The 25,959-nt window shown below is 37.9% G+C and overlaps 1 protein-coding gene across 5 annotated transcripts in view; it reads right to left on the reverse strand.

The window, feature by feature from the left end:
- Positions 1–25,959, reverse strand: part of DOCK8 (dedicator of cytokinesis 8) — an 85,180-nt gene that overhangs the window by 28,762 nt on the left and 30,459 nt on the right. For 3 of the 5 annotated variants that reach the window (XM_090132224.1, XM_090132220.1, XM_090132223.1), the window contains 17 exons: positions 25,130–25,289; positions 24,371–24,510; positions 23,919–24,012; positions 22,870–23,032; positions 16,998–17,115; positions 15,745–15,815; positions 14,969–15,107; positions 13,319–13,420; positions 12,521–12,616; positions 11,201–11,435; positions 10,125–10,289; positions 9,465–9,640; positions 7,353–7,448; positions 6,008–6,103; positions 5,127–5,276; positions 2,638–2,751; positions 1,445–1,600 (listed from right to left, as the gene is read on the reverse strand). In XM_090132224.1, coding sequence (XP_089988350.1) covers positions 1,445–1,600; positions 2,638–2,751; positions 5,127–5,276; positions 6,008–6,103; positions 7,353–7,448; positions 9,465–9,640; positions 10,125–10,289; positions 11,201–11,435; positions 12,521–12,616; positions 13,319–13,420; positions 14,969–15,107; positions 15,745–15,815; positions 16,998–17,115; positions 22,870–23,032; positions 23,919–24,012; positions 24,371–24,510; positions 25,130–25,289 — 2,271 coding nt within the window. The remainder of the gene's footprint in view (positions 1–1,444; positions 1,601–2,637; positions 2,752–5,126; positions 5,277–6,007; positions 6,104–7,352; positions 7,449–9,464; positions 9,641–10,124; positions 10,290–11,200; positions 11,436–12,520; positions 12,617–13,318; positions 13,421–14,968; positions 15,108–15,744; positions 15,816–16,997; positions 17,116–22,869; positions 23,033–23,918; positions 24,013–24,370; positions 24,511–25,129; positions 25,290–25,959) is intronic. The other 2 variants (XM_090132222.1, XM_090132221.1) reach the window with 2 other exon arrangements.

Raw genomic sequence — 25,959 nt, forward strand, 5'->3', positions numbered from 1 at the left:
CCCAAAACCCAAACACATGAAATAGTAGTATACCATACTGTGAAAGGTGTCTTCCAGCATATTATTTCAAATGAAGCCCGCATCTCTTAGCTGCCCTATACTTTACACTGACCTAGCTTAACCTGCTCCCATTTAAAACTTGAGCAGAAGGCACTTTGTTTCTAAAAAGTAACAGTAAGGTGCAGAGCATCCACTTAAGTGAATTTGGCTTCTCTTCACGAATTCCAAAAGATTTATTTGAAAGGCCACATTTCTTATTGAAAATCTATTACCCAAGGGTAGCACTCTTGCGGACAGATCAGGGTGGTCAGTGACTGTATTAAATCATGCAAGGCCTTCAAAAGCCTTATTTATTTGCCGCAGTTGAACTTCAGATGTTACTCCTAAAGAAGAGTTGGTGTTGTTTCAAGGAAGGAATGATCAAAACGGTGCCTGCCCAGCTCTGACCTGCTAGAACCAGTTGGAAGATTTCTGTCTCCCCACATACAAGCAGAGGAGTTCTATCTCTAGCTCTTTGAAATCTAGTGTGAGGGTTAAGCAGAACTATTGTGAAAACCTGATTATGGGACCTTCACGCTTTGCTTTCAAGACCAAGAAGAGTTCTAAGAAAGTACAGACCTGTTAGAACCCTTGAGGTATGTGACGTAAGAGATCTTAGCATACAACTAATTCTTTGGCAGTGACACTTGAAAAGGGAACTATGAATCTGAATTGCTCCATTGGAATTTTGGTTCAAAATTCACTTTGAATTTTTAACATTTCAAAGTTCATTTGAAATTCATGGTTCAAAAAGCACAAATTTTGAATTGCTTAGAGAAACTACAAAGTAATAGCATCAGCTGTGCCACTGGGGAGGAGAGGATCCCAAGAAAAGAACATTGATATTCGAAATGGAAAGAGTGATACCCTTGCTATGAAGAACTACAGAAATACATCATTTAAGATACTGAAAATTCCATTGGTTTTGTCACTAACACATATAGCTATAGTATTTTCATCTACTTGAGAACTTCAGCTAGAAAACAAATGCACTGAAGTTTGCTGTGGCACATGCCACAGCTCTCCAAAACACACACTGATACTGAAATATGTACTAGCAGCTGTGTGTCTATGGCATGCCTGTAAATCAACTCTGTACCTTCAGAGCCATGTTCTTTTTAGATTTTTTATGTCTGCATGAACAACTGTATTCTTTTTACATGTTTCTAGAGGGGTCTACTAAAGCATTACCACAAACATACTTGTGCTACGTTAAGCATTAACTTGCGTAGGTTCAGTTTTGCAGTAGTGGTCCTTTAGTCTTTACTATTTTGCCCCTTTTCTCCCTGATGTAGTGATGGCTCATTAACTCTAACTGAAGCAGCTAAATACAGAGCAACAGAAGTCTTTGTCTACACGCATTCTTCAGGTGAAGACCACCTAATATTGGCTGATGGATGCCTACCTGTGAGGACAAAGAGGGTGAAGGAGATGCTGGCGTAGAGGCAGAGGTCATGAAGAAGAGGTTTAGGTTCAGGTAGTGCTCATGGCTGCAGAGAATTCTCAGGAACTCCAGTCTCATGGAAATGAGGGTGGAAAGAGAATTCAGCTTGTTTGAGAGCTAGAGAAACAAGTGAAAGTGAGTGCCTTCTTACTGGTATTTGCTATTTAAATTATCATGCAGTGAAATATCCTGTTTCCTGTTTCCTGAAATAGAATCACTTTAAAAAATATAGCCAAATATCCAAGCATGCCTTAAAATGCTCCCTGGTTCGCTGTACCTAGCTGTTTTCCAACCATTAGTTGCTCTTTGTTTGACAGTGGTGGTGTCTTTTTTTCCTCTATGGCTCACTTGCCGGCTTCCCAAGAAAGAATCAATACAATACAATAATTTTGCACAACACTAGGATTATAAACAAACAAAACATTGCTGAGTCTGCAGCAAATTCACTGAAAGTCAGGTTAGTGAACACAGAACCAGTAGTCTTGTGATCTCCCTTCAGAATAACACTAACATTAACATTAATAGAGTTTTGCACATACTATAGGAAATGATGGTAGCTGACACACTGAATTCTCCTATCTACCATTAGCTGACAGCTTTGCTTGTTTTGGCAGAAAAGCCACAACAGGTATATTGACTCACAAGAAAGAAGGAAAGCTTTCCGTCTTGAATACAATTATTTCATACTAGCACCTCGCAAACATAATTTATTTTTAATTTTTGCAGGCTTGTAAAGTAATAAGACAAAGGTGGATCATTTTGACCAAACGCCCCAAATCTAAGTACTGCCTATAAAAGCAGTATTTTGGTGAGAGTGCAAAAACTCTTTAATCTGTGATGTGCAGACTTCGGGAATCCAAAAGCTGAGGCTAAGAGACATAAAAAAGAAAGGCAAGAAAAGTGGCTCTACAGATGCTCTGCAGTGCACTGTAAGGTATGGCATTTCTAAAAGAACCCTAACCTCCACTCAAATTATTTTCTGCAGACCACAGATCAAAAGAGGTGTAAAGTCTCTGTAGATGCAGAAGGAAATAGGATATTTACCTTACCCTTTAACACAACTCAGAGGATCTTGATGGATAAATGAATCGAAGAGAACAGAATACAAGACTGGCCATAAGCCCAATACAATCTCAATCATGCACAATGCCTACCTGATTACAGTAATGTTTGATGAGATTAAACACAAATCCTCGGTCCATTAAAGAAAGAAGATCATACAGGAAAAAGGCCAGGCTGATGTTAATTTTTTCTGCTTGTTCACTTTCCTTAAAACAAACAAACAAACAAACAAACAAATAAAACATGGGGAGGGGGGTAAAACTGCACTTACAATTTATAAAACTCATGTAAAGGTGGAGAACTTCTTAGTATCACTTAGAATAAAAAAATAGTGTAGGGGACTCCAGTCTCCAGAAATGTTGCGGAACAGAGAGAAGACTGTTTAACTTCTCTAATTAACATGACCTTGTTAAAATTATGTGTATTATTCCAACAGTTACTGCTTTTGGAGAAGAAATGGAACAGGAGAGCGACCAAGCTTATCTTTGCAAATCTTTGTGCAGATAACAACTGAAATCAAATTTGAGAGCTTTCCTGAACTTCCTATGGGCTCCACACTTTTATATGCGCCTCTTCCCTGCCCTCCATTTGTTTTTTAATTGAACTTCTAACACTACTGAAAATTATTTAGGCGTTCAACATAAAATACTGTTTTCAGATATTAGTAAAAAATCTGCCCTAGCTCTGTTGATGGAATGCCAAGTGTTTCATTTACAAATTTCATGTCTAAAACTGATAGGAAAAAATATCAGTACAACAAATCTGTGGGTTTTACCATCTAGCAACTAAATTCCTTTGTATTTACAAATGGTCTGATTACTAGAGACACACAACGAACTCCAAGTATCCCCTAAAATAAGGCTATTTCAGACATACCAAATCAAATTATAATAGGTTGACAATATTATCTACTTGACCAAGAAGAATTTGTGGAGGTGCCTGAGGGGTCTGCACACCTCTCAGAGCTCCCAGGTGAGTTTGCTCAAGACTGACAAGAGAGATGATTGATAAAAATGCTATTGGTGTCTCTGGCAAGTGAGAGCAGGTGTGCAGCACCTCAGGGTATTTATGACTTAATTTTTCATTTTTCAATCTTTTTGTTGCTATTGCCATTCAAGAATATATTTATACACATACAGAATATAGAATTCATATAGAATCTATGATCTAGAATTTAGATAGCAAAGTAATTTTCTACTGTGCTGAAAAAAAAAAACCCAACCAGCTTTCCAATAGCTTACAGGGCAGCCTACAGTAAGCCAGTAGCTGCAGAACCTCAGGACAATCTAACATGCTCAACCATGTACTGAAACATACAGAATATTACTTTGTGGATTTAAAACGTAGACAGGTGTCACATACTGCTGTTCTGTACAGCTAGTCAATTAGCTTAATTCTGAAAACACTGCAGCAGAATTTTCACACACAGTTAGACTCTACCTACTCAATCCATCAAAATTGAATTGAATTAACAGCCCATAAAAACCTGTGCATTTCTCATGAAGAAAGCATAAAATATTAATCTCTTAGCAGATCTGTTAAAACATTTTAATGTAGCATATTTTTATCACACAATATATTCACTGATGTGAAGATTTCTATGGAAATGTTTTCTGTGCATGTGGGTATCACAGAAGCATCTTTTCTTCATCAAAGGATGAAGAAAAGGATGAAGCTTCAGAAACAACTTTTTGGTTGACAGTAATGGTGATTTCTGCCATTTCTTGTCCTCAGTTGTCTGGTTGTGGCTCTTCACCAGTTTCAGTTCCCTAACGCAACAGCTAGCCACAGGTGGAGAATTGGACTAAGACCCACGCTGGCTGAGCAGTGATTGGGCAAGTACCAGCTACCTCATGACAGAACACATTGTCCTGCACGTACAGTGCTTCTGGCAGCCCTGGCACACAAGCTGCCTTTATTTTATGTTCTGGGGAATAGCAAAAGTGACATCAGTTAACTGAATTGATGTTGAAATACAAATTACATTTCATAATATTTTCAGCTTTATAATCAATTGTGCCAGTGGAACTTGTTAAAATATACCAGGAGAAAGAATTACATGTGGTTTAGGTTTATCTCTTGTTTCTGAGTTTCATGTGGCCAGTGTGTCTTTAGAGAGATCTGGGGTTAAATATCTCATGGTTGGGTTTTGCAGGAAGAACACTGCTTTCATATTGCAGTCAGGGAAATCAAATGTGGGAAAAATGCTGTGCAGTAGGAATGAGTGCAATAGGAAAAGGAGATTAAAGGAATATGCTACACATGGATGTAGCTTGATGCCCTAGCCAACCTGGCATAAGGCAGCACAACTACTGAAAGACAGAGTTCAGTCTTTCCTATCTCAGAGAAAGGGAATTCCCTCCAACACATGCCTCCCTCTGAATAAAAACAAACTCTCTGCTAAGAGGGCACAGGACTGTGCCTTGCAGTCACAGCTCTCACTCATGATCTCTGCAACACCACAGCCTCAGTTTTAGTCTAATTCCAGTGATGATCCTGAAAGTACAATGCAATTAAATAAAGCTCAGTGTGATGTGGTGTGAACAGCAAGAATCTACAGTGCATTTTTTCATGCTTTTACCTTCTGGGGTTTGACTAAAAGTGCAGCAATCTCAGAAGTAACCACGTTAACTATAGTGGTAATATCATCTTTGAAACGGTCAGAGAACCGGCTTCTTCGTACATTGTCTTGCTTGTCTATACTGTGAACGTACTGAGCCATACTCTTTATCTGCAAAGCAATAAAGAAAAAAGAGAAAAATATAACAAAGTGGAGATAAAACTGTTCTCTATGTTAGTCCATGGAATAAGAGTTCCCACCTGTTTTTCCCTCAACACAGTCACTCTCATCTTTCTCAATCCTCTCATCTTTATAAATCCTATCTTTATTGGCAAGGAACCAGAGAGCCTAGGGCTTTAACGCAGATAGTCCTGTTCATGTTCATACTGTGGCTCAGATCACTCTCACCCTGTCCCTGCTGCTTGTAGCTTCTGTTCTTTGTGATGACAGTCAGGGGAGGACATTTCTGGAATTAATTCCTACTCCTTGATCTCTTGTGTTGCATATCTGCTTCCAGTGGAAACCAGTATGTCAACAAAACTTGCAGTGACATCAGTCACCTCAGGGCTCTGTGACACTGGCCTTGGGTAGCCTTGCTACTGCATATATGTTATTAACAAAAGGGAAGAAATAGGAGCAGAAAAGGAGGGAAGGGCTCACTTTGATATCTGTCACCCAGACTTCTACAAGCTGTGGACAACTGTGCAGATAGTTTGGTGGATTATAACTGTCACAGGCTCTCAGTAAGGACTGGGGGTGAATATAGAGAATTCTTCACTTGTGCTTCCATTATCTGGAACCTATCACAGTGGGGTTAGTTAGCTGAAGACATTATAGTCCAGCTAAATCTGTGCCTGCATTTCACCATCAACTTGCTACAAAACAGCAGTGATAAATCTTACCAGGAGTTCAAAGAAGAACCAGGCATATTTGAAGACAGCCTCTCTCACCATACCCGTGCTGACCACCATCTGCAGTGCCAACTCCTCATGGAAATGCTAGATAATAAACACAGAGTGTTCAGAAATGGTCTTTCACCCAACTCGTCTTTCACTTTCAACCAATTCCTAGCACTTGCACCTTGGACAGCCCCCATAATGAAGAGTGAACAGCTAAACAGAAACACCTGGACATCTGACAAAAATGACACATAAGGAATAGCACTATGGGCCATTCTGCTGTGGATCCAGAACCCTGGACACTTCAGCTGGAAAACGCCTTTTGTCTATCCTCAGAGTACAGGCTGTGTGCCTGACAGTGAACAGTCACATGCTCCTTCTGAGAGCTTCTGCTTAGCACGTTTGTGTTTTTGAGAGAACATACAAGATTATTTCTGTGGTGGGATAGCAGGCCACAACAACAATTACAGCGGAGTTTGCACAGAGGTGTGTAGTTAGAGACCATACTCTTTGCAGTGATGTGCACCACAAGACTCCTAGTCCCAATGACCTAAACTTTGAGAAAACTCAAGTCTGGACTAACCATGTATTGTAATATCTGTTCTCTGTTCCTGATACAAACAGTATAGCCAGTGAAATCTCTAAGCCTATTCACATTCAACAGGACACATAAATCTAGCCAAGATTTAGATTGGGTATAAACCCTCATGTTTTTTTGGCCTAATTCAAATCAATAAACAGAAATAAAAAAGAAGTGCCTCTTAACAGGAACATAGATTCTAGACTGCCCACTGTAGATTTTCTCTTCATCCAAAGCTTCCTCAATACCAAGCACAAGATACAGCTCTGGAGGAGTTAGCTATCTGCAATGATACGTTTTATGTTGTTAAAAGCTATTTGGGAATACAGACTCAGAATAAGGCGGAATTAATTGATTCTACATGCTACAAAAAAGGCAAAAGTAAAATATTCCTTACAGAAGAAAGAAATGGCAAATATATCTGAATGCAATTTACTGCAACATGTAAAGGCAGGTATCCAGAGGGAAACAGCAGTGAAAAAACATAGAGGTCTTAGTACCCTGATAAAGAGAGCAAAGGGAGGATACAGGCAAGCTGCTACTTGTCTAAATCTGTCCCAGAAAAAGAATCTAAAGATTCTAGAACAGAGTCAGAAATGCTTGGGCAATATTTACCCATAGATTTAACTTTCCATCACAAACTCCCTGTTCAATAAAACTGGTTGTTATTTTGTTCTCCCTCTCCTCATTTCATGCTAATTACAAGCACTGCTTGTGGAGGCTCCAGGTTCTGTTAATCTGTCACTCTCACACTCAGTAGTAGGCTACCTTTTTACTGGATGGTCTTGGGCTTGCACATACACCTGGCGTGTCATTTGTTCCTTCAATGTAAAACGACATCCGACTGGAGCTGTGATCTGCAGGCTGGAGAATGGCCAGAAGAAATACACACACACACACATTAATGCATAGCCTAAGCTAATTAACAGATTAAAAATCAAATCAGTGTTTTCTTGGAAGGTAAATACAGATGTTCACCTGTATGGGAACTGTTGAATCATGGCCTGAACCTCTGATTGATCACCTGAGGCAAGAAGTCAGCCCTGGGAGCACAGGTGAAGACAATTCACCAGAGGCTGCACCTCTCCTAGACCTATTTAAGAGCTGACTATCAGGGGGGAAGGATGTCTTTCTGGAGGTCCCTTCTTTGGAGTTTTACAGCAAGCACAGGCCATGGGTAAGCATTCTATCTATTCTCTTTTATATAATAACCTGCTTAGCTAAACTCTCTAGCATATTCCATAATTATTACATCTGTGCATTCATTGATTATACATTACCCAAACATTTTTGTGTGTCTTTCTCTCCCCTCCTCCGCCCTCGGATTCCATTCCTTAGAGGACGCCAAAGACCACCTGAATTCGGCAGATGCAGGAGACCACAAATATCAACGCTGCCCTCGTGTGCCCAATTTTAGCACCACAGCTGTGTTTTGTGAACTAAAACTCACTCTCTCAGGGTAGCAGTCATTAGGGTTTATTAGGTAGTTCTATGTCCTAAATTAACTAATATCTGCAATTATTCCTTTCATTAAAAGTGATACCAATTAAAAGGCAGTGAAATGTCAATAGTTACCTAAGCATTATAAATTTCTAATTTATCAGTGTGATAAAGCTGTAATCAAATGGTCTAATTATGTATTAATTTGAAAAGGGAAAAAAAAAAAAAACAAAAACCCATCCTGAGATATTTTCTTTTCTCTTTTTTTTTTTTTTTTAGGACACATTACATCAGAAATTCATAAAGATACTAAGTTCAAATCTACATTATTAAAAATTGTTATGGGTGAATATGTATACAAAGAAATCAAATAGACTAACAAATTCTGTGCACCTGACTAATTCTGGTTTAATTTAAGAAATTAAACCATCTGATTATTCAATGGGGAAAAAAATAATCTCAAAATGTTTCTGAAAATAACTTGCTTGAGAAGCAGTATTCCATGTACATAGCACTCACAGAAAAAGGAAGGAACACATGGTTCTGAGAATGCTGCAGAGATCTGTCTGGGTTGCAGCTCAGAGCAGCCTTCTTGCACAGGGGTAAAATCCTGCAACTGTGAGAGGCAGGGCTTCTGAGCTCCTGCTGATTTTGCTCCTGCTAAGGTTTTGTTTTCCTCAGTGAGTTGAAAACAGCCATCCTCAAAAAGCTCTGAGAAGAACTCGAGGTACTGCAGACCAGCAAGTACCTGATGCCCCAGCAGGAAACAATTCTGTTTCTCAGTTCCTCCTGTCCTATCCTGCAATTTGTTGGTGACAAATGTGGTTCTGGATAACAAAGAGGAAGTTTGTGTTTCACTCTGTGGCTGAATTTATTATCTGGAAAGACTTATACAGAATCTTCAGAGGGCATCTGAAGATGGTACAGAGGGTACTGTAGACAATATCAAATCTCAGAAGAATGAGAAAGAACCAGAATAAATTATCAATGTATTTTAGAAAATCTATTTCCTTTCCAAGGGTTCTTCATCCCTTTTAGAAAGCAAGCCTGTTCCCACTGTAGGCAGTGGCAGTCTTTTCTGACACTGATTACGCGATACCTAGATCAGCTCCCCCTGAATGCTCTAAGAAATAATGTGAAAAGAACCTAAATCTCAGGATGAATGGGAGAGTGGGGCACCTTGAATAAGGAAATCCTTCTGTGGAGTGCCTAACTTCAAACTCAGAGATGTTACCTCTTATTTTCTTCACTGAAAAATACATCAGAATTTAGCAGAGTGAATGTAACACATACATGCCAAATTAGACAAACAGTGAATGTTTCTGGTGATACATACAGTGTATTCACAAGAAGCAAGTCCAGCCTTCAAAGAGAAAAACCTGGATTCATAGATTTGGTTTTGGCTCATACGCTTCTCAGATACTTGACTTCCCCTCTTACCTTGGATGACATGATGTTTTTGACCTCTTCATCAGCAGCTGACTGTGTAACAGTGATGTCAGGATTGCTGCAGCTTATCACTCGGCTCTGCAGTAATTTACTCCCGACAGACACTGCAGAAGTGCGTCCAAATGTGTAATAACGAGACTCCGTCAGAGCAGCACTGCCCCCTGCACCTGCCCACAGGGAGATGTTTGAACGAAGACTGAAGGACATAGTAATATGAGACAAACGCGAGATTCAAGCCAGCTCTGCTCAGTGCTGCACAGCATCAGCAGCGTGAAAAGCACAGAGCTTACAAAAATCTCATCAACAACTGCTCTGTTAAATTACATGGGCATTGAATAACAAGGTACAGATGTTTTGGGATTCTGCAGCATGCCAACTGACAATGCATGCCGTAGTGAAAGACTGAGGGCTTTCTTAGCAGTAGCACTGCACAGTAGCTCTTTCTTTCCTCTATCAACTCTTTTCAATCTGCTGTAGATCAAGACAAGATTCACATGCTGAAGCAGCGCTCTGTTTGGAAACTACGCAGTCTGGGTACAAGAAATTCTGATTTGCTCTTCTGAAAGCCAGTTGTCTCTGTCTCATAAGCACCATGATGAATAGTGTGTATAAAGAGAGAAGATTTTTTTGTAATTACTACAATGATATTACCTAGTTTTGGCACTTCTTTTTGGGGGTCTGGCAGGCGAAATACATAGTAGACATATGATGCCAGGAGGCAGTTCCTCCCATGCTGATCTTTGCTCAGGTCTTTGCTGTTGTGGAGACTGTTCACTATTGCAACCACAGATTCAAAGGCAAACTGTGAGAAGTTAGCTGTGAAACAAAAAGCAAAAATTAGTCTCAGCCCTGAAGGAAATAACATAATTAGATCATGGCATTCCTTTTAACAATAACTAATTTGTACATGCTTTAAATCACTCCTTAACAGATTAATAACTGCAGAAAAAAACAGTTACACTGGGCCAGACACTAAGTCCACATAAACCAAAAACCTATTGTCAGCAGACTCACTTTCAACCCAATCACTACTATTTCACCACACGGTGCTATGTAAAAGCAGACCCTTACTGTTCATGACAATTTCTAGCAGCCTTCAGGTACTTCCTAAAAAATATCTGTTTAAAGGGCAATATATTGATTCTTCTCCAGCTGACAGAAACATACAAGCTACCAGCCTCTTCTTCTAATATTTTAGTGGACAACAAATATTGGCTACCAAAATTAATTAGGAAATCAGCTGCACCACTGTCTTCAAGTATGCCTTTCTTCCACGTTTAATATAGGTAATGGGCAGCTGACAGCTTCAGTAACAGAAAAACATCAGTGTGCATGACTACATCCTGTTTTTGTGTCCACTCAGTTTTGGCTAAAGATATTTGGGAAGATGTAATGCAATCATCATTATCAGCTGTTGAACAGTTATTTAGCAGCTGGTTTCCTCACAAAGCAGTTAAACGACCATCCTGCTTCTGATTTGTATCTCCAGATAAGTAACTATTAAGATTTAAAGTTCTTCTGAAATGGAGTCTCAAAGCTTTATTTGTGCAGAGAAGAGAAGCACAAACAATTTCATCAGATCTGATTAAACTGCAATGAAACTGTGTCCAGACAAGCCCAGCTACTTCTGAACTACCAAAAGAGTAAATGTGACCCTGGATATCTGGCAAACACATCTCTAGTTTGCTTGTGGTACCAAGGAAAATAAGTAAAGGATCATTAAATACCTGTCTGGCCAGCTATGACCATAGGCTGTACAGCTAGCTGGAAAAGTTTATCTAGTACCAGATGTAAAAATAAAACAAGAGGTTCCAGTCGTGAAGAATTCAAACAGATAATGCTGAGTTTCAGTTCATGTTCCAGTGTAGCCTCAGTGATCTTCTGGTCCATCAGTCGAATGGGGAAGGTCACTTGACTTTCCAGAGAATGGCAAAGAGTGAAGAACTTCTCCAAGTGATTGTCCTACAAAGATGGTGCGCTCACAGTTAACAAAGCTGATATAATTCAGCCTGCTACTTGATAAGCAAAGCTTGATTCCCATCTGACGGGTGGAGAAAATACTTATACGCTCTTGGCTTACAGTGGCAGATAGCTCTAGAGACCAATTTCTAAGTCAGTTGCCACAATGTTCTGTTTGTTCCTTTTCAGCTGGCTCAGATTCAGAGGTGGTTAAATCAGATTAAAAGCAGAAAAGGTAAAGTCTGCAGTAAATTATACTGTTCATTCTTTCTGATAAAACTCTGAGGTCTAGATCTCACATCAGAGGTCTATAGTCTTTTAATTATTATACTTATTAAGGTCTTTTCCAACCTGAACAATTCTGTGATTCTATAGTCCCTCTGCTACCTGCATCTAAGAATCTCACTTCCAGCTACATGCAAGTTATGTGCCTTATAAATATGTCCTATATGTATGTAAAAAGTATGCTATCAGAGTTAACCAGAACAAGATGATGTAGGAGACATTGTGAAATACGAAATGAAATAAACCTGTGGTGCTTCAGACCCCAGTGAAAATGGAAAGCCTTCAATTTTCTACCACATTTAAGTGATCAGAATCTTAGAACTCAAAGTTCCCATTCAGCATTAAGTTATCATCCCTACACATGGATGGCTGAGCTGCCATCTGTGTGGAGTATTTTGGCAGCCTAGCTGGCCCTGGAGGGAGCAGAGATGCTGTGCTTTCCTTCAGCTGTTGGACACTTTGTTTGAACTAGCCCCAGAGAACAGAACATGCACACTGCAGAAACTGGCACTACGCCGTACCAGTATTCTTCACATCAGATCTCTGTTGAGCTGAGAGGAAACCAGGCTCCTTATTGTTTGATTTGACTTGCTGCTCAGAGTGCTTATTTGTGCACTCATATCAGTGGATTTCATTCACTGAAAATAATCAAGTTCTTTCCACAGCTGTAAGATAGCAGGAACTTTTCATTTGCTCTCAAACCTGTGGGAACTTAAACATCTCCAGTTGATCCTTGATCAGAATGGACATATGAATCCCCTTTGAAATGAAACTACAGTTGCATGTTTCTTTTGATGCATTACCTGGGTATGAACAGATGAAACAGCTTGCACTTCAATATTGAAAACACCTTTGTGTCCTTCAACCCATTTGATAGGTGGTGTCTGTGATGGGACTTTCTGTGATAGAAAAGAATTACAGGAATCACTGTCTTTTAATGATCTAATAGAAAGCCTGTTTACATGGGTCTCTAAGACCTTAATACTATTCACTTTACTTTAGGCATCTAATTCAGTGCAGCACAGAGGACCATAGCTAGGTGTCTTTATTCTCATAGGCCAGATGAAGAGAATTTCATTCGTTAAAGGGGGAAATTTGCAACACTTCAGCTGGATGCCTAGAACAGACAGTCTGAATTTGCATTTTCTGTGGTTAGAAGTTTACAGCCAATGCATGCCAAAGGCACTCCTTGGTGACATGGTACAGTTTTAAAGACAGAGGCAGTTTTCTACTCGCCATATTAGCTCAGAAGGCAGCTTCCTGTTCTAGTAGCAGCACCTGAATCCATGTATCCTCCCTCTCCCACAAAAAACGAGCAAATCATCTTGTGAAAGAAAGCAAATTATGAACCTGACAAACTCTAAACAAATGTATCACTGGTTAGAAATTCACAAGGATTTTTGAATTAATAACTTTAAAAAACACAATTTAACAATACATAATAAAACCAATTAAAATAATAACATTTTTCTCTAGGGCTTTACTCTTTTAAAGTACAGAAAGGGGCAACTGTTCAAAAAGAGATAGCTATGTTGGACTGTAAAATACTTATGATGTTCTACACTGCAAAAACATTGTCTTTTCATAATTTTCTTTGTTACCTCAGGAGAGTGAATTGAATAGTGGAATGGCAGCTTATCCAATGCAACAGGAAGACAATAATGTCCTGTTTGAAGACGATCATTTAACAGAATTGGCAGCCACTGAAACAAATGAAGAGAAAATGCAGCAATATTCATGACTATATATGATTAGAGCTATTTATCTAATCTGTTATGTATAGTCAACAGAACAAGAAATGAGATATTGACCTGAGTTTCTCTGCTCCAATCCATTAAACAGTAATTTCTTTGCATTTTAAATTCACTGATAGCTACTGTAGAAAAATGTACAAGACTGCTTTACAAACAAACTCATCTGAAAACAGAGAGCTTTTCATGTGTGACATATGTTTTTCTAATAAATCCTATCAGAAGGATTTAATAGGTCACATGCTTTTATTTGAAAAATAACTTATCCTGAATAGATTGATATTTGGCTTTTTTTTTTTTTTAATCCCACCTTTAGAGGTGTTCAAGGCCAGGCTGGATGGAGCCATGAGAAGCCTGATCTGGGGCTAGCAACCCATAGTAGGAGGCTGGAACTGGGTGATCTTTAAGATTCCTTCCAACCCAAGTCATTCTATAGTTTTGTGAAGTAAATCAAGCTCAAGTTTTGAACTTGAAGAGTTCAAGTTTTGCTATGGACAAATTGAACATTTTGGTACTGTTACCCTGAGGATTAAGGCCATGACCTATCAGAACTCTGCAATGACATCTGGACATACTTTGCTCCTGTTTAAATCTGAAAGAGGCTGTGGAGTAGCACAGGACAGAAACACATCATGTTTAAGTAAGTAAGCATTTGTGGCATCTATCCACAAAAGAAAGCCTGCTTGAGAGGACTAACAGTACTGGACTCAAGAGCACAAACCTCATAGCATGAACACACAGATAGTACTTGTATGGCTCCATGGTTCAATAGCACTAGAACTTTTTCACATCTGAAGTATTATTATTATCTGTTCTTTCTTCTTATTCTAAAATCTCTCCAGTTAAAAATAGTTAAAGAAAAATGACACTGTGCTACAATATGTGTTTCTCAAGCTAAAACATGCGTTTCAATGAAGATATGAAGATAACTGAATTTAAGATAATTGAATTCTAGTATCTAAATATTTTCATGGCTTTTGATTTTAACAAGGGTAAATGACAGTTTTTATGTAAGCAATATACCATATAAAACTTAATTCAAAATATTATATTAGATGTCACCTCATGTGTGAACATGTTAGATAACAGTAAATAACAGTTAATTGCCTTTTTTCTTTTCCGCAAATAGAATCTAACAATTAAGAGCTCTACAATAGGGCACTGCTGTTGCAAATATGTAGGTGTATACTTAATTTCTGCGCTTTGGGTAAATTCACCAACTTCAAAAATGCTTACCAATGTAAAGTTATAACTAAGATATAGCAGCACAAGCTGCATATAAATTTATTATGTCTGTACATTTAACGGATGCATGAGCACGCCCTGCAGTATCTGCAGAACAGCCTTCTACTTGTTATGATGTATTACCATTACCAGAAATGGAATGCATGGCAAAATCCTTGATAAGCAAAGAGTCTATCTGCATGGGATACATACCCACACATCTAGCCTCTCTTCTCCGACCCCTGCCCCATGCATACACACATTTATATCACTTACTGAATATCCAATGAGAGTTTCCACAGATGCTCCTTGCTTTGGCTGGCAGCTGATATGATAGAAAGTGAACAATAGATGGTGTTTCTCCGTGAGTTTTGCTGGCAGTTTTATTTTCACTTCTTCATAAAAGTCAGGAGACCTGTTTAAAAAAATGCCATGCATATTTCAGAGCAGAAGCATATTTGTCAGCAGGCTCCCAGATGCTATGGTAATAAGAACTGTATAGATCCTAAAAACAGCCTTGAGATAAGTCATGCAAGTGAAGTATGTATCTCTATGGACACTGTTATGATCTATCTACAGTTTTGAATCAGGAACAGTTTGATGCAAAGTGTGTAAGCCAGAATATTTCAGTATCATCCACCTCCTTACTTTTAAAACCATTCAATTTTAATTTGTGGTTTCAGCATAGTTACTGTATAAAACCTACATCTTGAGTTTGCATTCATAGGAGAGAACCCCTTCAGTTCTTTTCGATCTGTGAATAAATCAAGGTGAATGCTTTTACAAAGCTGCTACTTCCTGCTTCTGTTCCTTCATCTTCAGACAGGGAATACTCCTGACTAGTCTTTAAAGAGCTCAAAACAAGAAAAGCAACAGTCACTTATGCAAATGCATGTAGTAATCCAAATTAGGTATTGACAAGTACTCATAAAATGTAGAAATTTAAAATAGCTTATTACCACCATTCTTTGAGTAACTAATATTAGCTGAGAATTATATAAAAAGGTCATGCTTAATACATCTCAAGTTATAAGAATAACAACAATGCTTACTTGTTATGATATGTGATAGCTGTATATATCTCTTGCACAAATTCTGGACCTGAAGATTTTCCAAAAATTACCTGCATTAATAAATGAAAGTGAATACAGTCAGATCTAAAACATTTAATTGTTATCATTCTGTGTCAGTTTAAGACAGCATATAAAGGTGGGATAATGATCCTTCAATTTGATCTTAGTATGATGACACAGAAGTGTCATTAGCTGGCATCTTCCTCACGCAACATGCAACACAAAACATCAGGAAGATGGATCAGAGGCATTTTACATTGCATTCTCCAGTAACGCAAAAGTTAGAAACTTCAGAAATGCAGCTGTGATAAGCCTCCTGTGGATTATCATATTGCTTTTAATTACATTGTAAGTGATGAATTAATTTTTTTTTTGAGAAGTTTATTTTTCACTTCTATCCTGTTTACATAGGGTGAGATTCACCTCACCTTACCTTACAGATCCTTTACATTCAGTGGTATTTGATTCACTCTAGCCTCCATGAAAGGGTGCTGGAATGCTGTAACTTTAAAGGGTCTCAGAGAGATGAACTGAGATAAGGGAATCTGCACAGCAGAAACCGGTATGTACTGAGGTGAAACCCATACTTAAAGGGCACAGTGATGCCAGATAAACTGCCTTTATCCCAAGCATTAATCAAAACCTAACAGTGATATGAGCAGAATGTAAAAAAAAAAACAACTAAACAGCTGCATAGCATTATATAAAACATAAGTGTTATATTCACATGACACAGCGTCAGCTCTGGAAGAAAATATGACCAAGGAAAACACTGAACTGATGCTCTGATTTCAGTTCCAGAGTACATTTGGGTAAGGAACATGCCACTGTAAAGTGCGCACTGTGCAGCGTCAGCACATTCAAAAAGGTTAGCCAGGTGTCAGTCCTCAAGCCAACAAATTCCTGGGGTAAAGTTCTTCAAAGTAGCATTTCAACTCATTATTATTTTTAACACAACTAAAATCACGAAAGGTGCTATCTCAATCTCATTCTCAAAAATCCACTGACATACTCTGAAAATTTCCCCAAAAATGCAAGCTGAAGCTGATGCCTATAGGGCTAGAACTATAGGGCTGATGTCTGCAGGCTTTCATAAGCTTTCTGATGTCAGTCCTCTTAAGATCCCCCTAGAAACTGCGGCAGTGTGGAGTAAATAGTAAGTTGTCTCTTCAAGAGGTTCCTCAGGATAGCACCTGAGCAACAGTTTCCTACAAGTGCTCAGCATTTATTACCGGCATTGCACAAGACGGGTCTTCACCACACATAAACTGGATCTTGATGGTAATGTTTCTTGCAGAAGCTGGTCGGTTAGCAAAATTCAGCCTTTGGGGGTAAACATAGAGGAGATTTCTGGAAGAAAGAGAAATAGGAAAAAGCAGCTAAGTAACAAGCCTTTCCAGAATGAAGTGCACAGCTTAGCGTTTTGCTAATTTCTGTCCCTGCTCTTCAGTATCATCCAGATAGTTGAAGCTTTGGCAAAACTCTTTTACCTAAGACTTCAAGGGAAATGTAAGTTCTTGTTGTGACATAAAACATCCTGTGTTGAGGGTTTCTCATATGGTAAATGCATATGAGAGGGCAGTCTTTCTAGCTCTCACTTTTTCAGACAGATGTAAAATGAAATAATATATTTGCTTGATGTAATGAAAAGCAGAAACCTCTCAAGAAAGCAGCTCCTTTCTCAGCTACAAAGAGTCAGGTTTTGAAAGCACTATTGAATCACTCAGACAAAAACAAGCAAACCAGGAAATGAACCCACCAACATATAATCCTAGGTTATAGCTTGCATTTCTAGATTATAAATTGAAAAGCAGTGTTGATGATTAAATGTAAAAAAGGAATTTTAACCTGTAGCTCTAGAAGCCAAGTAGAAATGAGTCTTTGAACATATTTTTTCAGTAATTCTTTAAAATATACTTTGCCATTTACTAGCTATTTAGTAGCTTCTATACATAGGTAAATCACTAAACTAAAAAACAACTTTTAATTTTTGTGGAGCACAGATGGTCTTCTGAGTTCAAGACTCATTCTGACATAATAATGCAAATGTAAATACAAAGCTTTTTCTACACTGAAGACTGTGGCAGGTCTGAGATTTCAGCTAGATCCAACTTGTACACATTTTGGAATTATGATTATGTCTATTTAGCGTGTCTCTTGTTATACTGCTCTGGTATAAGATTCTCATTCTTTGTCTTCATTGCGTAAGAAATAAGATGAATGCTGGTGAAACCATGTTGGTTTCCAATGAGAAACAATAACAGGTATTCACAGACTTTCATCTTCACTTTTTGTCAGAAACTACACACAGAATTAACCTATCCTTATCACAGCACGTCATCAGCACCACTGTGGAGCAGTTTTGGAGAACACTGTCATTAAATCAGATGGGCTGTCTTCCTTTTATTGCATTGCAAGACACAGAAAACTGCTTGGTATTCATTACTGCCATGAGTCAAAAAGTGACAGTGCTCTTCAGTTACACAGTACAAGCCACTCTACCAACCAGCACATGCTATGTGAGGCATGGCATGTCTTAGCAAACAGATCAGTATGTAACTTGCCTTTCCTTTTGTTCAGCACAGTACTCCTGCCTGCAACACTAATGCACTTTCTTCCCTAACCTTCTTAAATGCACTTTCAGCTCTGCCAAGTTCTCTCCAAGATAATATTAGGAAAAACTAAGTGAAAGTGAGAAATATATTGGTAACCTCCACTGAATTATGTTAGGGGGAATGACATATTAAATGAAGGATATTATCAATATTACATCTGTCAGAGATGAAGAAATACTTATAGGGGACGCTGCATAATCCAGCCATTGCTTCATTAATCTGCAGCCCAGCAGAAGATGTCACAAATCCCTATAATGTCCCTGAGCACCGATTTTTACATTTACATGTGACTTGAAATGAAAGATATGCAAAATCACAGAGAGCTCTTTGCTGACTACACAACCAAAGAAGCATTATTTCAGTGAGCACTGTGCAGAGGAGGTAAAGCTTGTGCCATTTATGCTCAAGCAGTTTTAGGGACCTTGCTTACATGCGTATTAAACCCATCAATGCTGGGGAAGAACAGAAGTAAACCCTGACTCTGAGTATCAGGCAGCGATGAAAATGATGAAAAGCAGTAAGCTGGGGAGATGATCAAAAGAGTTCCTTCACACTGCACTAGGGACTAGGCATACACAGATCTTTTGGTGACTAGAGTGTTTCTTCCTGCCAGCAACAGTTCCCTCCAGCAGCCTGAGAGCCTGAACATTTCCATGCAGCAGTTAGCACTGCCCTCAGGATGTGGTGAGCCCCAGGAGGCCACATGTTCCTCTTCAGGCTCAGTGCTGAGAGGAATTCTTCAAGCAACATGCCACAGCAGCTGCTGTCTGTGATTAATGCTGGTGTGACTGTACTTCTCCACTCACTCCCCCTACAGAAAGCACCTCCAGATGCAGACAGATGTGTTCACAAGAAGCAAAAGAGCCATTCAGGAGTCAGTATGGGTCTACAAAGGCCAGACACAACATCCAACATCAATCCAACATGACAGTTCCACACTGTAATAGGGGTCTGGAGGAAGCATTAATTCAGTCTGCTTATCTGGATCTGAGGCTGACCCAGCACAAGGACTGTGAGGTAAAAGGCTATTTCAGCACAGGAAAACCAAGGCTCTGCACAGGACACCGTGAAACAATTCTCATTTTAATGTACTGATTTTTCTACTCTTTAATAGAGACTTAGCAGTGATGATTTGATCATCTCCCATGGCCAAAGCAATGGAGACCAATATTCTGCCAAAACAAAATCTGTGCACAGTCTTCAGGACTGTGATCTTTCTGACTGAACATTGCTGTCTGTAATTATTGGCTGTGTAATATGTGTGTAATGTAATGAAATCCTTCTCCTTGCTAAATTACACAATATACAAAGTTTCACAAGCGCATCTCAAATTTCTAAACAATATTAGATGTGTCCACTGATGACTGCAATAAGAATACCATGAATAACAAAAGCCAAAATAGGAGCAATCAGTCATTACTGATAAAAGCTACAAATTGTTTATGAGCATACATATACTGCTTAAGAAAATGGAAACAAAAACTGATACACCTATTAGTCATTACTTTCAATCTTTGATGATTCCTCTGTTTCTACTCTTTTGAGAGAGCGATCTTCAGAAAAATGGTAAATCACAAATACTTTACCAAAGTTGCTGATTTTTCCATGCACTGACTAGAATAAATGGCATGACGAGAGAATTTCAATGTTATTTTCAAAAGGATGTGTCTATATCATATATTCTAAAACTTAGTAAAATTTTCTTCTAGTTTGGATAAGTTTGAATGATTTTTCTCATGTGCTAAAATTAAGCATTAAACAGATAGTGGCCAGACTACATTACATTTTAGGTGAAAGTGATTATTTAATCTGTCGATTATCATTGACATGAAAACCTTAACAAATATTCTACTAAACTTTTAGTCAGAATATAAAAATTTTCCCAGATAAACTGAGTGGTAGCTCAGCTCATAAGATCAGATTCTTAAAGATTCAAATCACATCAAGTTATTACAGAAAATTAGTTCTTTCTTAATTTAAACATTATCAAGAGCTCAGAGTCAATTCAGACTAAAATCTCAGCACTATTCTCTCCAGAACTCATGTTCAATCTGTATACATAATTGAAGAGGCTCATCATTACTTCAAACATCAAATATTACAAAAAAGTAGTCAACACCATAATGTATTTGAAAACCAAAACCACAGACAAATAACTGAGATGTTACGCATCATAAAAAGAACCCACAGAATAATCTAGTACCCATCATAATAGTTTTCTGCTGTATAAACGCAGGAAACCTTTTGACCCACAACTGCCTACTTCACAAATATCTTTTTCAGAAGTTAAAACCTAAAAACTTTTCCAATATTAAATTCAAGAGGACTAGACCCCCTTCTGATGACTTTTGCAGCCTTCTGCCATAAGTAAACCCGCTGTGAGGTCATAGTCTCAATTCCTTAACCGGTCCTAGTATTACTAAATCCTGAGTTGTTGTATTGTTAAAGGAGATAAATGAGCACATATTCATTAGGTATTGCAATAGGACTATTGCAATATTAAGCACAAAAGAGAGAAAAAGAGAGAAAAAGAGAGAAAAAGAGAGAAAAAGAGAGAAAGAAGGAAACAAAGAAAGAAGGAAAGAAAAATAAATTACGTTTTTGCATCTCTTTTAAACATCCAGGCAACAAACTAAAAGTAGATATTTCATTAGTATTTGTCTGGATCTGTGCAGAGGTATTATTATGCCAACAAGATCTTACCAGACTGTATCTTTAAAAGCTTTCATTGTTTTGTTATTCAAATACATTTATATATGTAAATCTCTCCTACATTCAAAGTAACATTTTAATTAAAAAAAAAAAAAAGTATTGACTTCACTAATTTCAGATTCTTTTAGTATCTAAATCCATAACACTGGTAAATAGAACTGGTTTGTATACTTACAGTCAAAAATTAGGAAACATTAAACAAACAGCAGCACATTGGCATACTACCACAGTTGCCTAAAAGTCAGCACATAGCTTTACGAAAACAGGATGGTCATATATCCCAGGTTAGACAAAAGGGAATAAAATAACATAAATCACTTTATATCTGGCTGTGTTCAAGTTCAGAGCTACTTTGCAGAAAGGAGCTTCATCTCAGGCTTACAGTAATATTCATCATGGAGAGAACTAAGCAAAGAGTCTTGGATAGCAATCAAATTAAGCTGATAATCGGTCCACATTCCCTAACAACACTTTTTCTGGCATGACTGTGTTTATTGGGTGGCAAAAGCATCTCAGAAAGAGCTATGTTACTCTAGCTTGTAGGAAGAGGTTTCAGTGCTGCTGCACAACCGCAGTTGCTACTTCCTGCAATCACAAAGTCGTTCTCTCAGAAGGTTTGCAAAGCTGACTCATCTGTCTTACTGAGGATCTACTGCTGGCTATCAACATTATCTGTTGATGACGCCCCTTTCTAGCGCCAGATATAGCTGTAGTGACAATGATGTTGAAACAAAATCACTTCCACACTTATTCATAATTTCCCCACTGTATCTAAAAGGCTGTCTTTGGGGTTGAATGGGTTATTAACAAAAAGACTTTACAGTTCACGACACAATACTATTTTTGTCACCTCAGTTGTGTTATCATCACTGATTCATTAATTAAGGTGAAGATTAAGGTAAACATGCTATATCAATCTTCTCTTCATTATTACTAGCTAAATAGGACAGTTCCTCTTTTGTTTCCATAGTTTTCACTAAGAGTGAAATTCAAAAGAGAGCCAAAAACTGTGAAGAGTTCAGTGTGAACTCTTGGAAAAAGATTGTTGCTGTTGAGCTACAGCATGCATTTCTTCTAAAGTAGGTGTATTTATTCAACACAGACACCTAGCAACTGGAAGATAGTGTGGAGACACATTAACTTGCTTCAGGAGATAAAAAGATTAAACATGGTAGCTTTGTTATTCATGATGTCTAACTGTAGGACTTCACTCTTGTCAAAATTAAAGAGAGACTCAAACACCTTTCTAGATTAGCAATTTAAAGTGGTTGCTAATGCTTTTTGTTTTCAAAAGCAAATCTTTGTACACTACCAGGCCACCTGGAGTTGACAAGTGCTATACCTTACTGAGGCCTAATAATGGAAAGGGTAGTTAAAATCTGGCCACTTTTTTCCATTAAATTAAAAAAAAATCTTGTTATTTGACTTCATTTACATTTGTACTTTCAGTTGTATAAAAACTACTACTGCTTTTTTTCATGCTTTCACTAAGGAAATGGGCACAGTATCCACATGATTTTATATATTTATGTCAAGCTAACAAGAGCTGCTAGGTTGTGAACATTTTAAAAATATTCTGTGTGGAACAGGATAACTACATAATTAAATACAGCATCTGGAGGGTATCTTACCTTCTAACAGCTGACAAGATTAAATCAGTCTAAAACATAGTCTTTAGCAATTTTTCTCAGCTTTTATTTAAAAAAAAAAAAAAGCTAAATCACAACCACCTTTGAAAATGGTTCTTAAGCATTAAAAAAAATAATAGTAATCTTACCTATAAATAGTATGGGGAACATACACTTCTCTAATTGGGAATTCCAAAATCTCTTTGTGAGGACGACTACGATTTTCTGGGAAGGGTTTCACTGGTAGCAATTCCGGTGTCAGACAGTAACCAAGGTTTTCAGGAGCTGGAGAGATCTCCAGTTTAAGTGTTCCTTTTAAAAAAAACACAAAATGTTACCAAAGAATACAAAAAATAACTAATGTATAATAAATCAAAACTGAAAACAATATGTGAGGTCACTACATAAGTAAGAAATGGATCTTTGGATTGAAAGCTGCATGAGAATAAAACATGCAAATAGAAGGATATACAAGAATTATTTGGAAGCTGAATAAAAGAGAAAAGAGTGGTGTATAGCAGAGTTGTCTTTCCATCTCCACTCAGATTCTGCTCTATTAATCTGTGACAAAGTAGACATCATCCAACAGGAAATCCAGACTAGTTGTGGACAGCAGTTATACAGTTAATACTGATAACCCTGCCATGAGTATAATCAAACTTTCAATTTTAAGTTTCGGAAAGAAAAAACTATTTTGGAAACCTGCATTTGTCATTTCTGACAATTATCTACAAAGGTAAGAGAAGCTTTACACTGAATTTGTGTTTTTTGGGGGTTTCTCTACAATCCAGAAGATCTCAAGATGTAATTTATCTGAAAAAGTAAAATGCAGCTTGTCAAGTGTTTGAGCATAGCCAAACACTGATCCAAATGCAAGGTGAAATATGTACGCATTTTAATCTCCTTCTGTAACATATGACTCATTGGAAAACATTGCAGAGAAAATCTCTGTCTTCAAACAGCTTGAATGATCATGAAATACATCCAGCAGATACAGTGTAAGTTAGAAAAAAAAGCAAATCACTGTGGAATATCAAGCTCAATACAAATCTCAATACTTAACTGGGGACGCTGGGAACCCAGAAGGTTCCACAATAGTTTAAAACACAATTTTATTCTATTTTGGGGTTGAAACTTACAAAACGGTTTAAAGGAGAAAAGTACATATATACTATTCCATTTAAAATGAATTGTGTACCTGGTAAAGTCTTAATTCGTCTCTGCAAGGAAGATGATCTTTTGAAATCAGCTAAAAATTTGAACAGATCTTCATCACTAAGCCTGTCTCCTTCCTACAAGGAGAAAGACAAAAATCATTATCTTTATAGCAATACTGCATAACAAAAGACTGTCCAAGAAGGCTGTGTGTGCCCCATCCCTGGAAGCATTCAGGGCCGGGCTGGATGTGGCTCTGAGCATCCTGGTCTAGTGGTCGGCCACCCTGCATGTAGCGGGGGAGTTGAAAGATCCCTTTCCACCCAGGCCATTCTATGATTTTGTGATTACCTTGAGACATGCAAAAAAGGTAAGTTACTGTCAACAGCAATTATTCTCTGAACACTAACATCATTGGATAATTTTTCCCAACACAGTTCACACAACACACAGGAAAAGTGTCTTAGGCAGTCAGAAACAAAGAGCATCCTATACCTGTTTAAAGAAAGTACTGTGGGTCAGGGAGACAGTTTTGAAGTTTGACACTGGATAACTGTCCTCAGTGCTGAGACTTCTCTCAGAAAGTCTTCTTGCTTGTAATAGTGTTGCCCTCTTCTCACTAGTTGATCCTTTCCCTTCAAAGAGAAATTAAATAAAATACCAACTTGTTTTGTGCTACTTCAGTATCAAGACTATAAGGATATGCTAGAAATCCACAAGTTCCCAGTTACATCAGAGGACAGAGATCAGTACCTACAGCATTAAGCTTTTATCTGTATTTCCCACTAGCTGTATTTCAGACTATGTGAAAGAATGGAATGCTACAATACACCTAGTGAGAGTGACATTATTTCTGCTGCAGAGCACAAGCTTATTCATATTTTTAGTTAATGAGTTACAAAGCAGATTGATTAGTGTTAGATGCAGCTTGAAACATCTCTTGTACACTCCAGAACCTAAGAAGATAAATATTCTGATTACTCTTTATTGGATAGGGATTCCAGATAGTAAAAGCCAGTTCAACTAAAATAGGGCCTAGAACACTGAAGAATATTTAGAATATATAAAAATACATATGCAGAGGTGAAATAGTGAGAATATTAACTTTTGCTTGTAAGACTAAAAAGGAAAGCTGAGAAGATATGAATTTAAATCTGTCATTTGTTCTTGAGGACAAAAATGAATGATATTGCTTCCTAAGCACAGAACCACCGAAGAGTTGCTTTGTGTTAGTCAGAAAACTTAAACAAGTACCGTTCAAACCTTCAGCCTCAGATACTTCTCGTTCGAGTGTGGAAACATTGAAGAAATTAGTTAGACTTATGGGAATCCAGGCAAATGGCATTCTGTATTTCCCTAGTCGTTGACAAAAGCATTCAGCTTGGGCTTTCAGTTTTTCAATCTTTTCTTTTGTCTAAGACAAAGAAAATAATGAATGTTTTAAAAGCAATCAGTTATTCTAACTTCATTTTAAAGAAAAAAGGAAAATTATTTATTTATTCACATTTTAGTAAATGATTTGTATTCTTATCTCACATCTTCCTGTTACACCACTGTCAGCACCATTGCTGTTTTGATCTGTAAATTCACTTCCCATTTCAACTAGTTCATTCTTGTTACTAAAAAGGAGAATGCAGATCTTTTTGCAGTGACCCTTGTGCCCAGCATGAGTAATCATCTTAACATGAGCAAGTTCCATCTCCTTCATCAGATACAGAAATAATATTCTGATGAAAGTGAGAAATATGAGATTTGAGGAAACATCATCAGTCTGGTTGAGGGAAGGTAAATGACAATTCCCCAAACAAAGATGTTATTTACAGATGTCTGCATTGAACTGGACATAACACACCACAACAGGTTGCCTAGTCAGATCAGCAGGAAGTCTTTGAAGTACAAATATTTGTGCCAACTCCATGCTGCACTGACATCTCCTTTACTTACCTATAGATACTTTATGGCTCAAGACTTTGGAATCAGTACTGATTTCCAAAGTGACTAGGAACAAAAGTGCACCTTGTCTTCTTCTGAATTCTTCATGTCAACTACAGGCATCAAATTGCTTGCTCTACGGATTTAACAAT

This window comes from Phasianus colchicus, chromosome Z (genome assembly GCF_987193195.1).
Source record: "Phasianus colchicus chromosome Z, bPhaCol1.hap1.1, whole genome shotgun sequence".
In the NCBI taxonomy this organism is placed as follows: Eukaryota; Metazoa; Chordata; class Aves; order Galliformes; family Phasianidae; genus Phasianus; species Phasianus colchicus.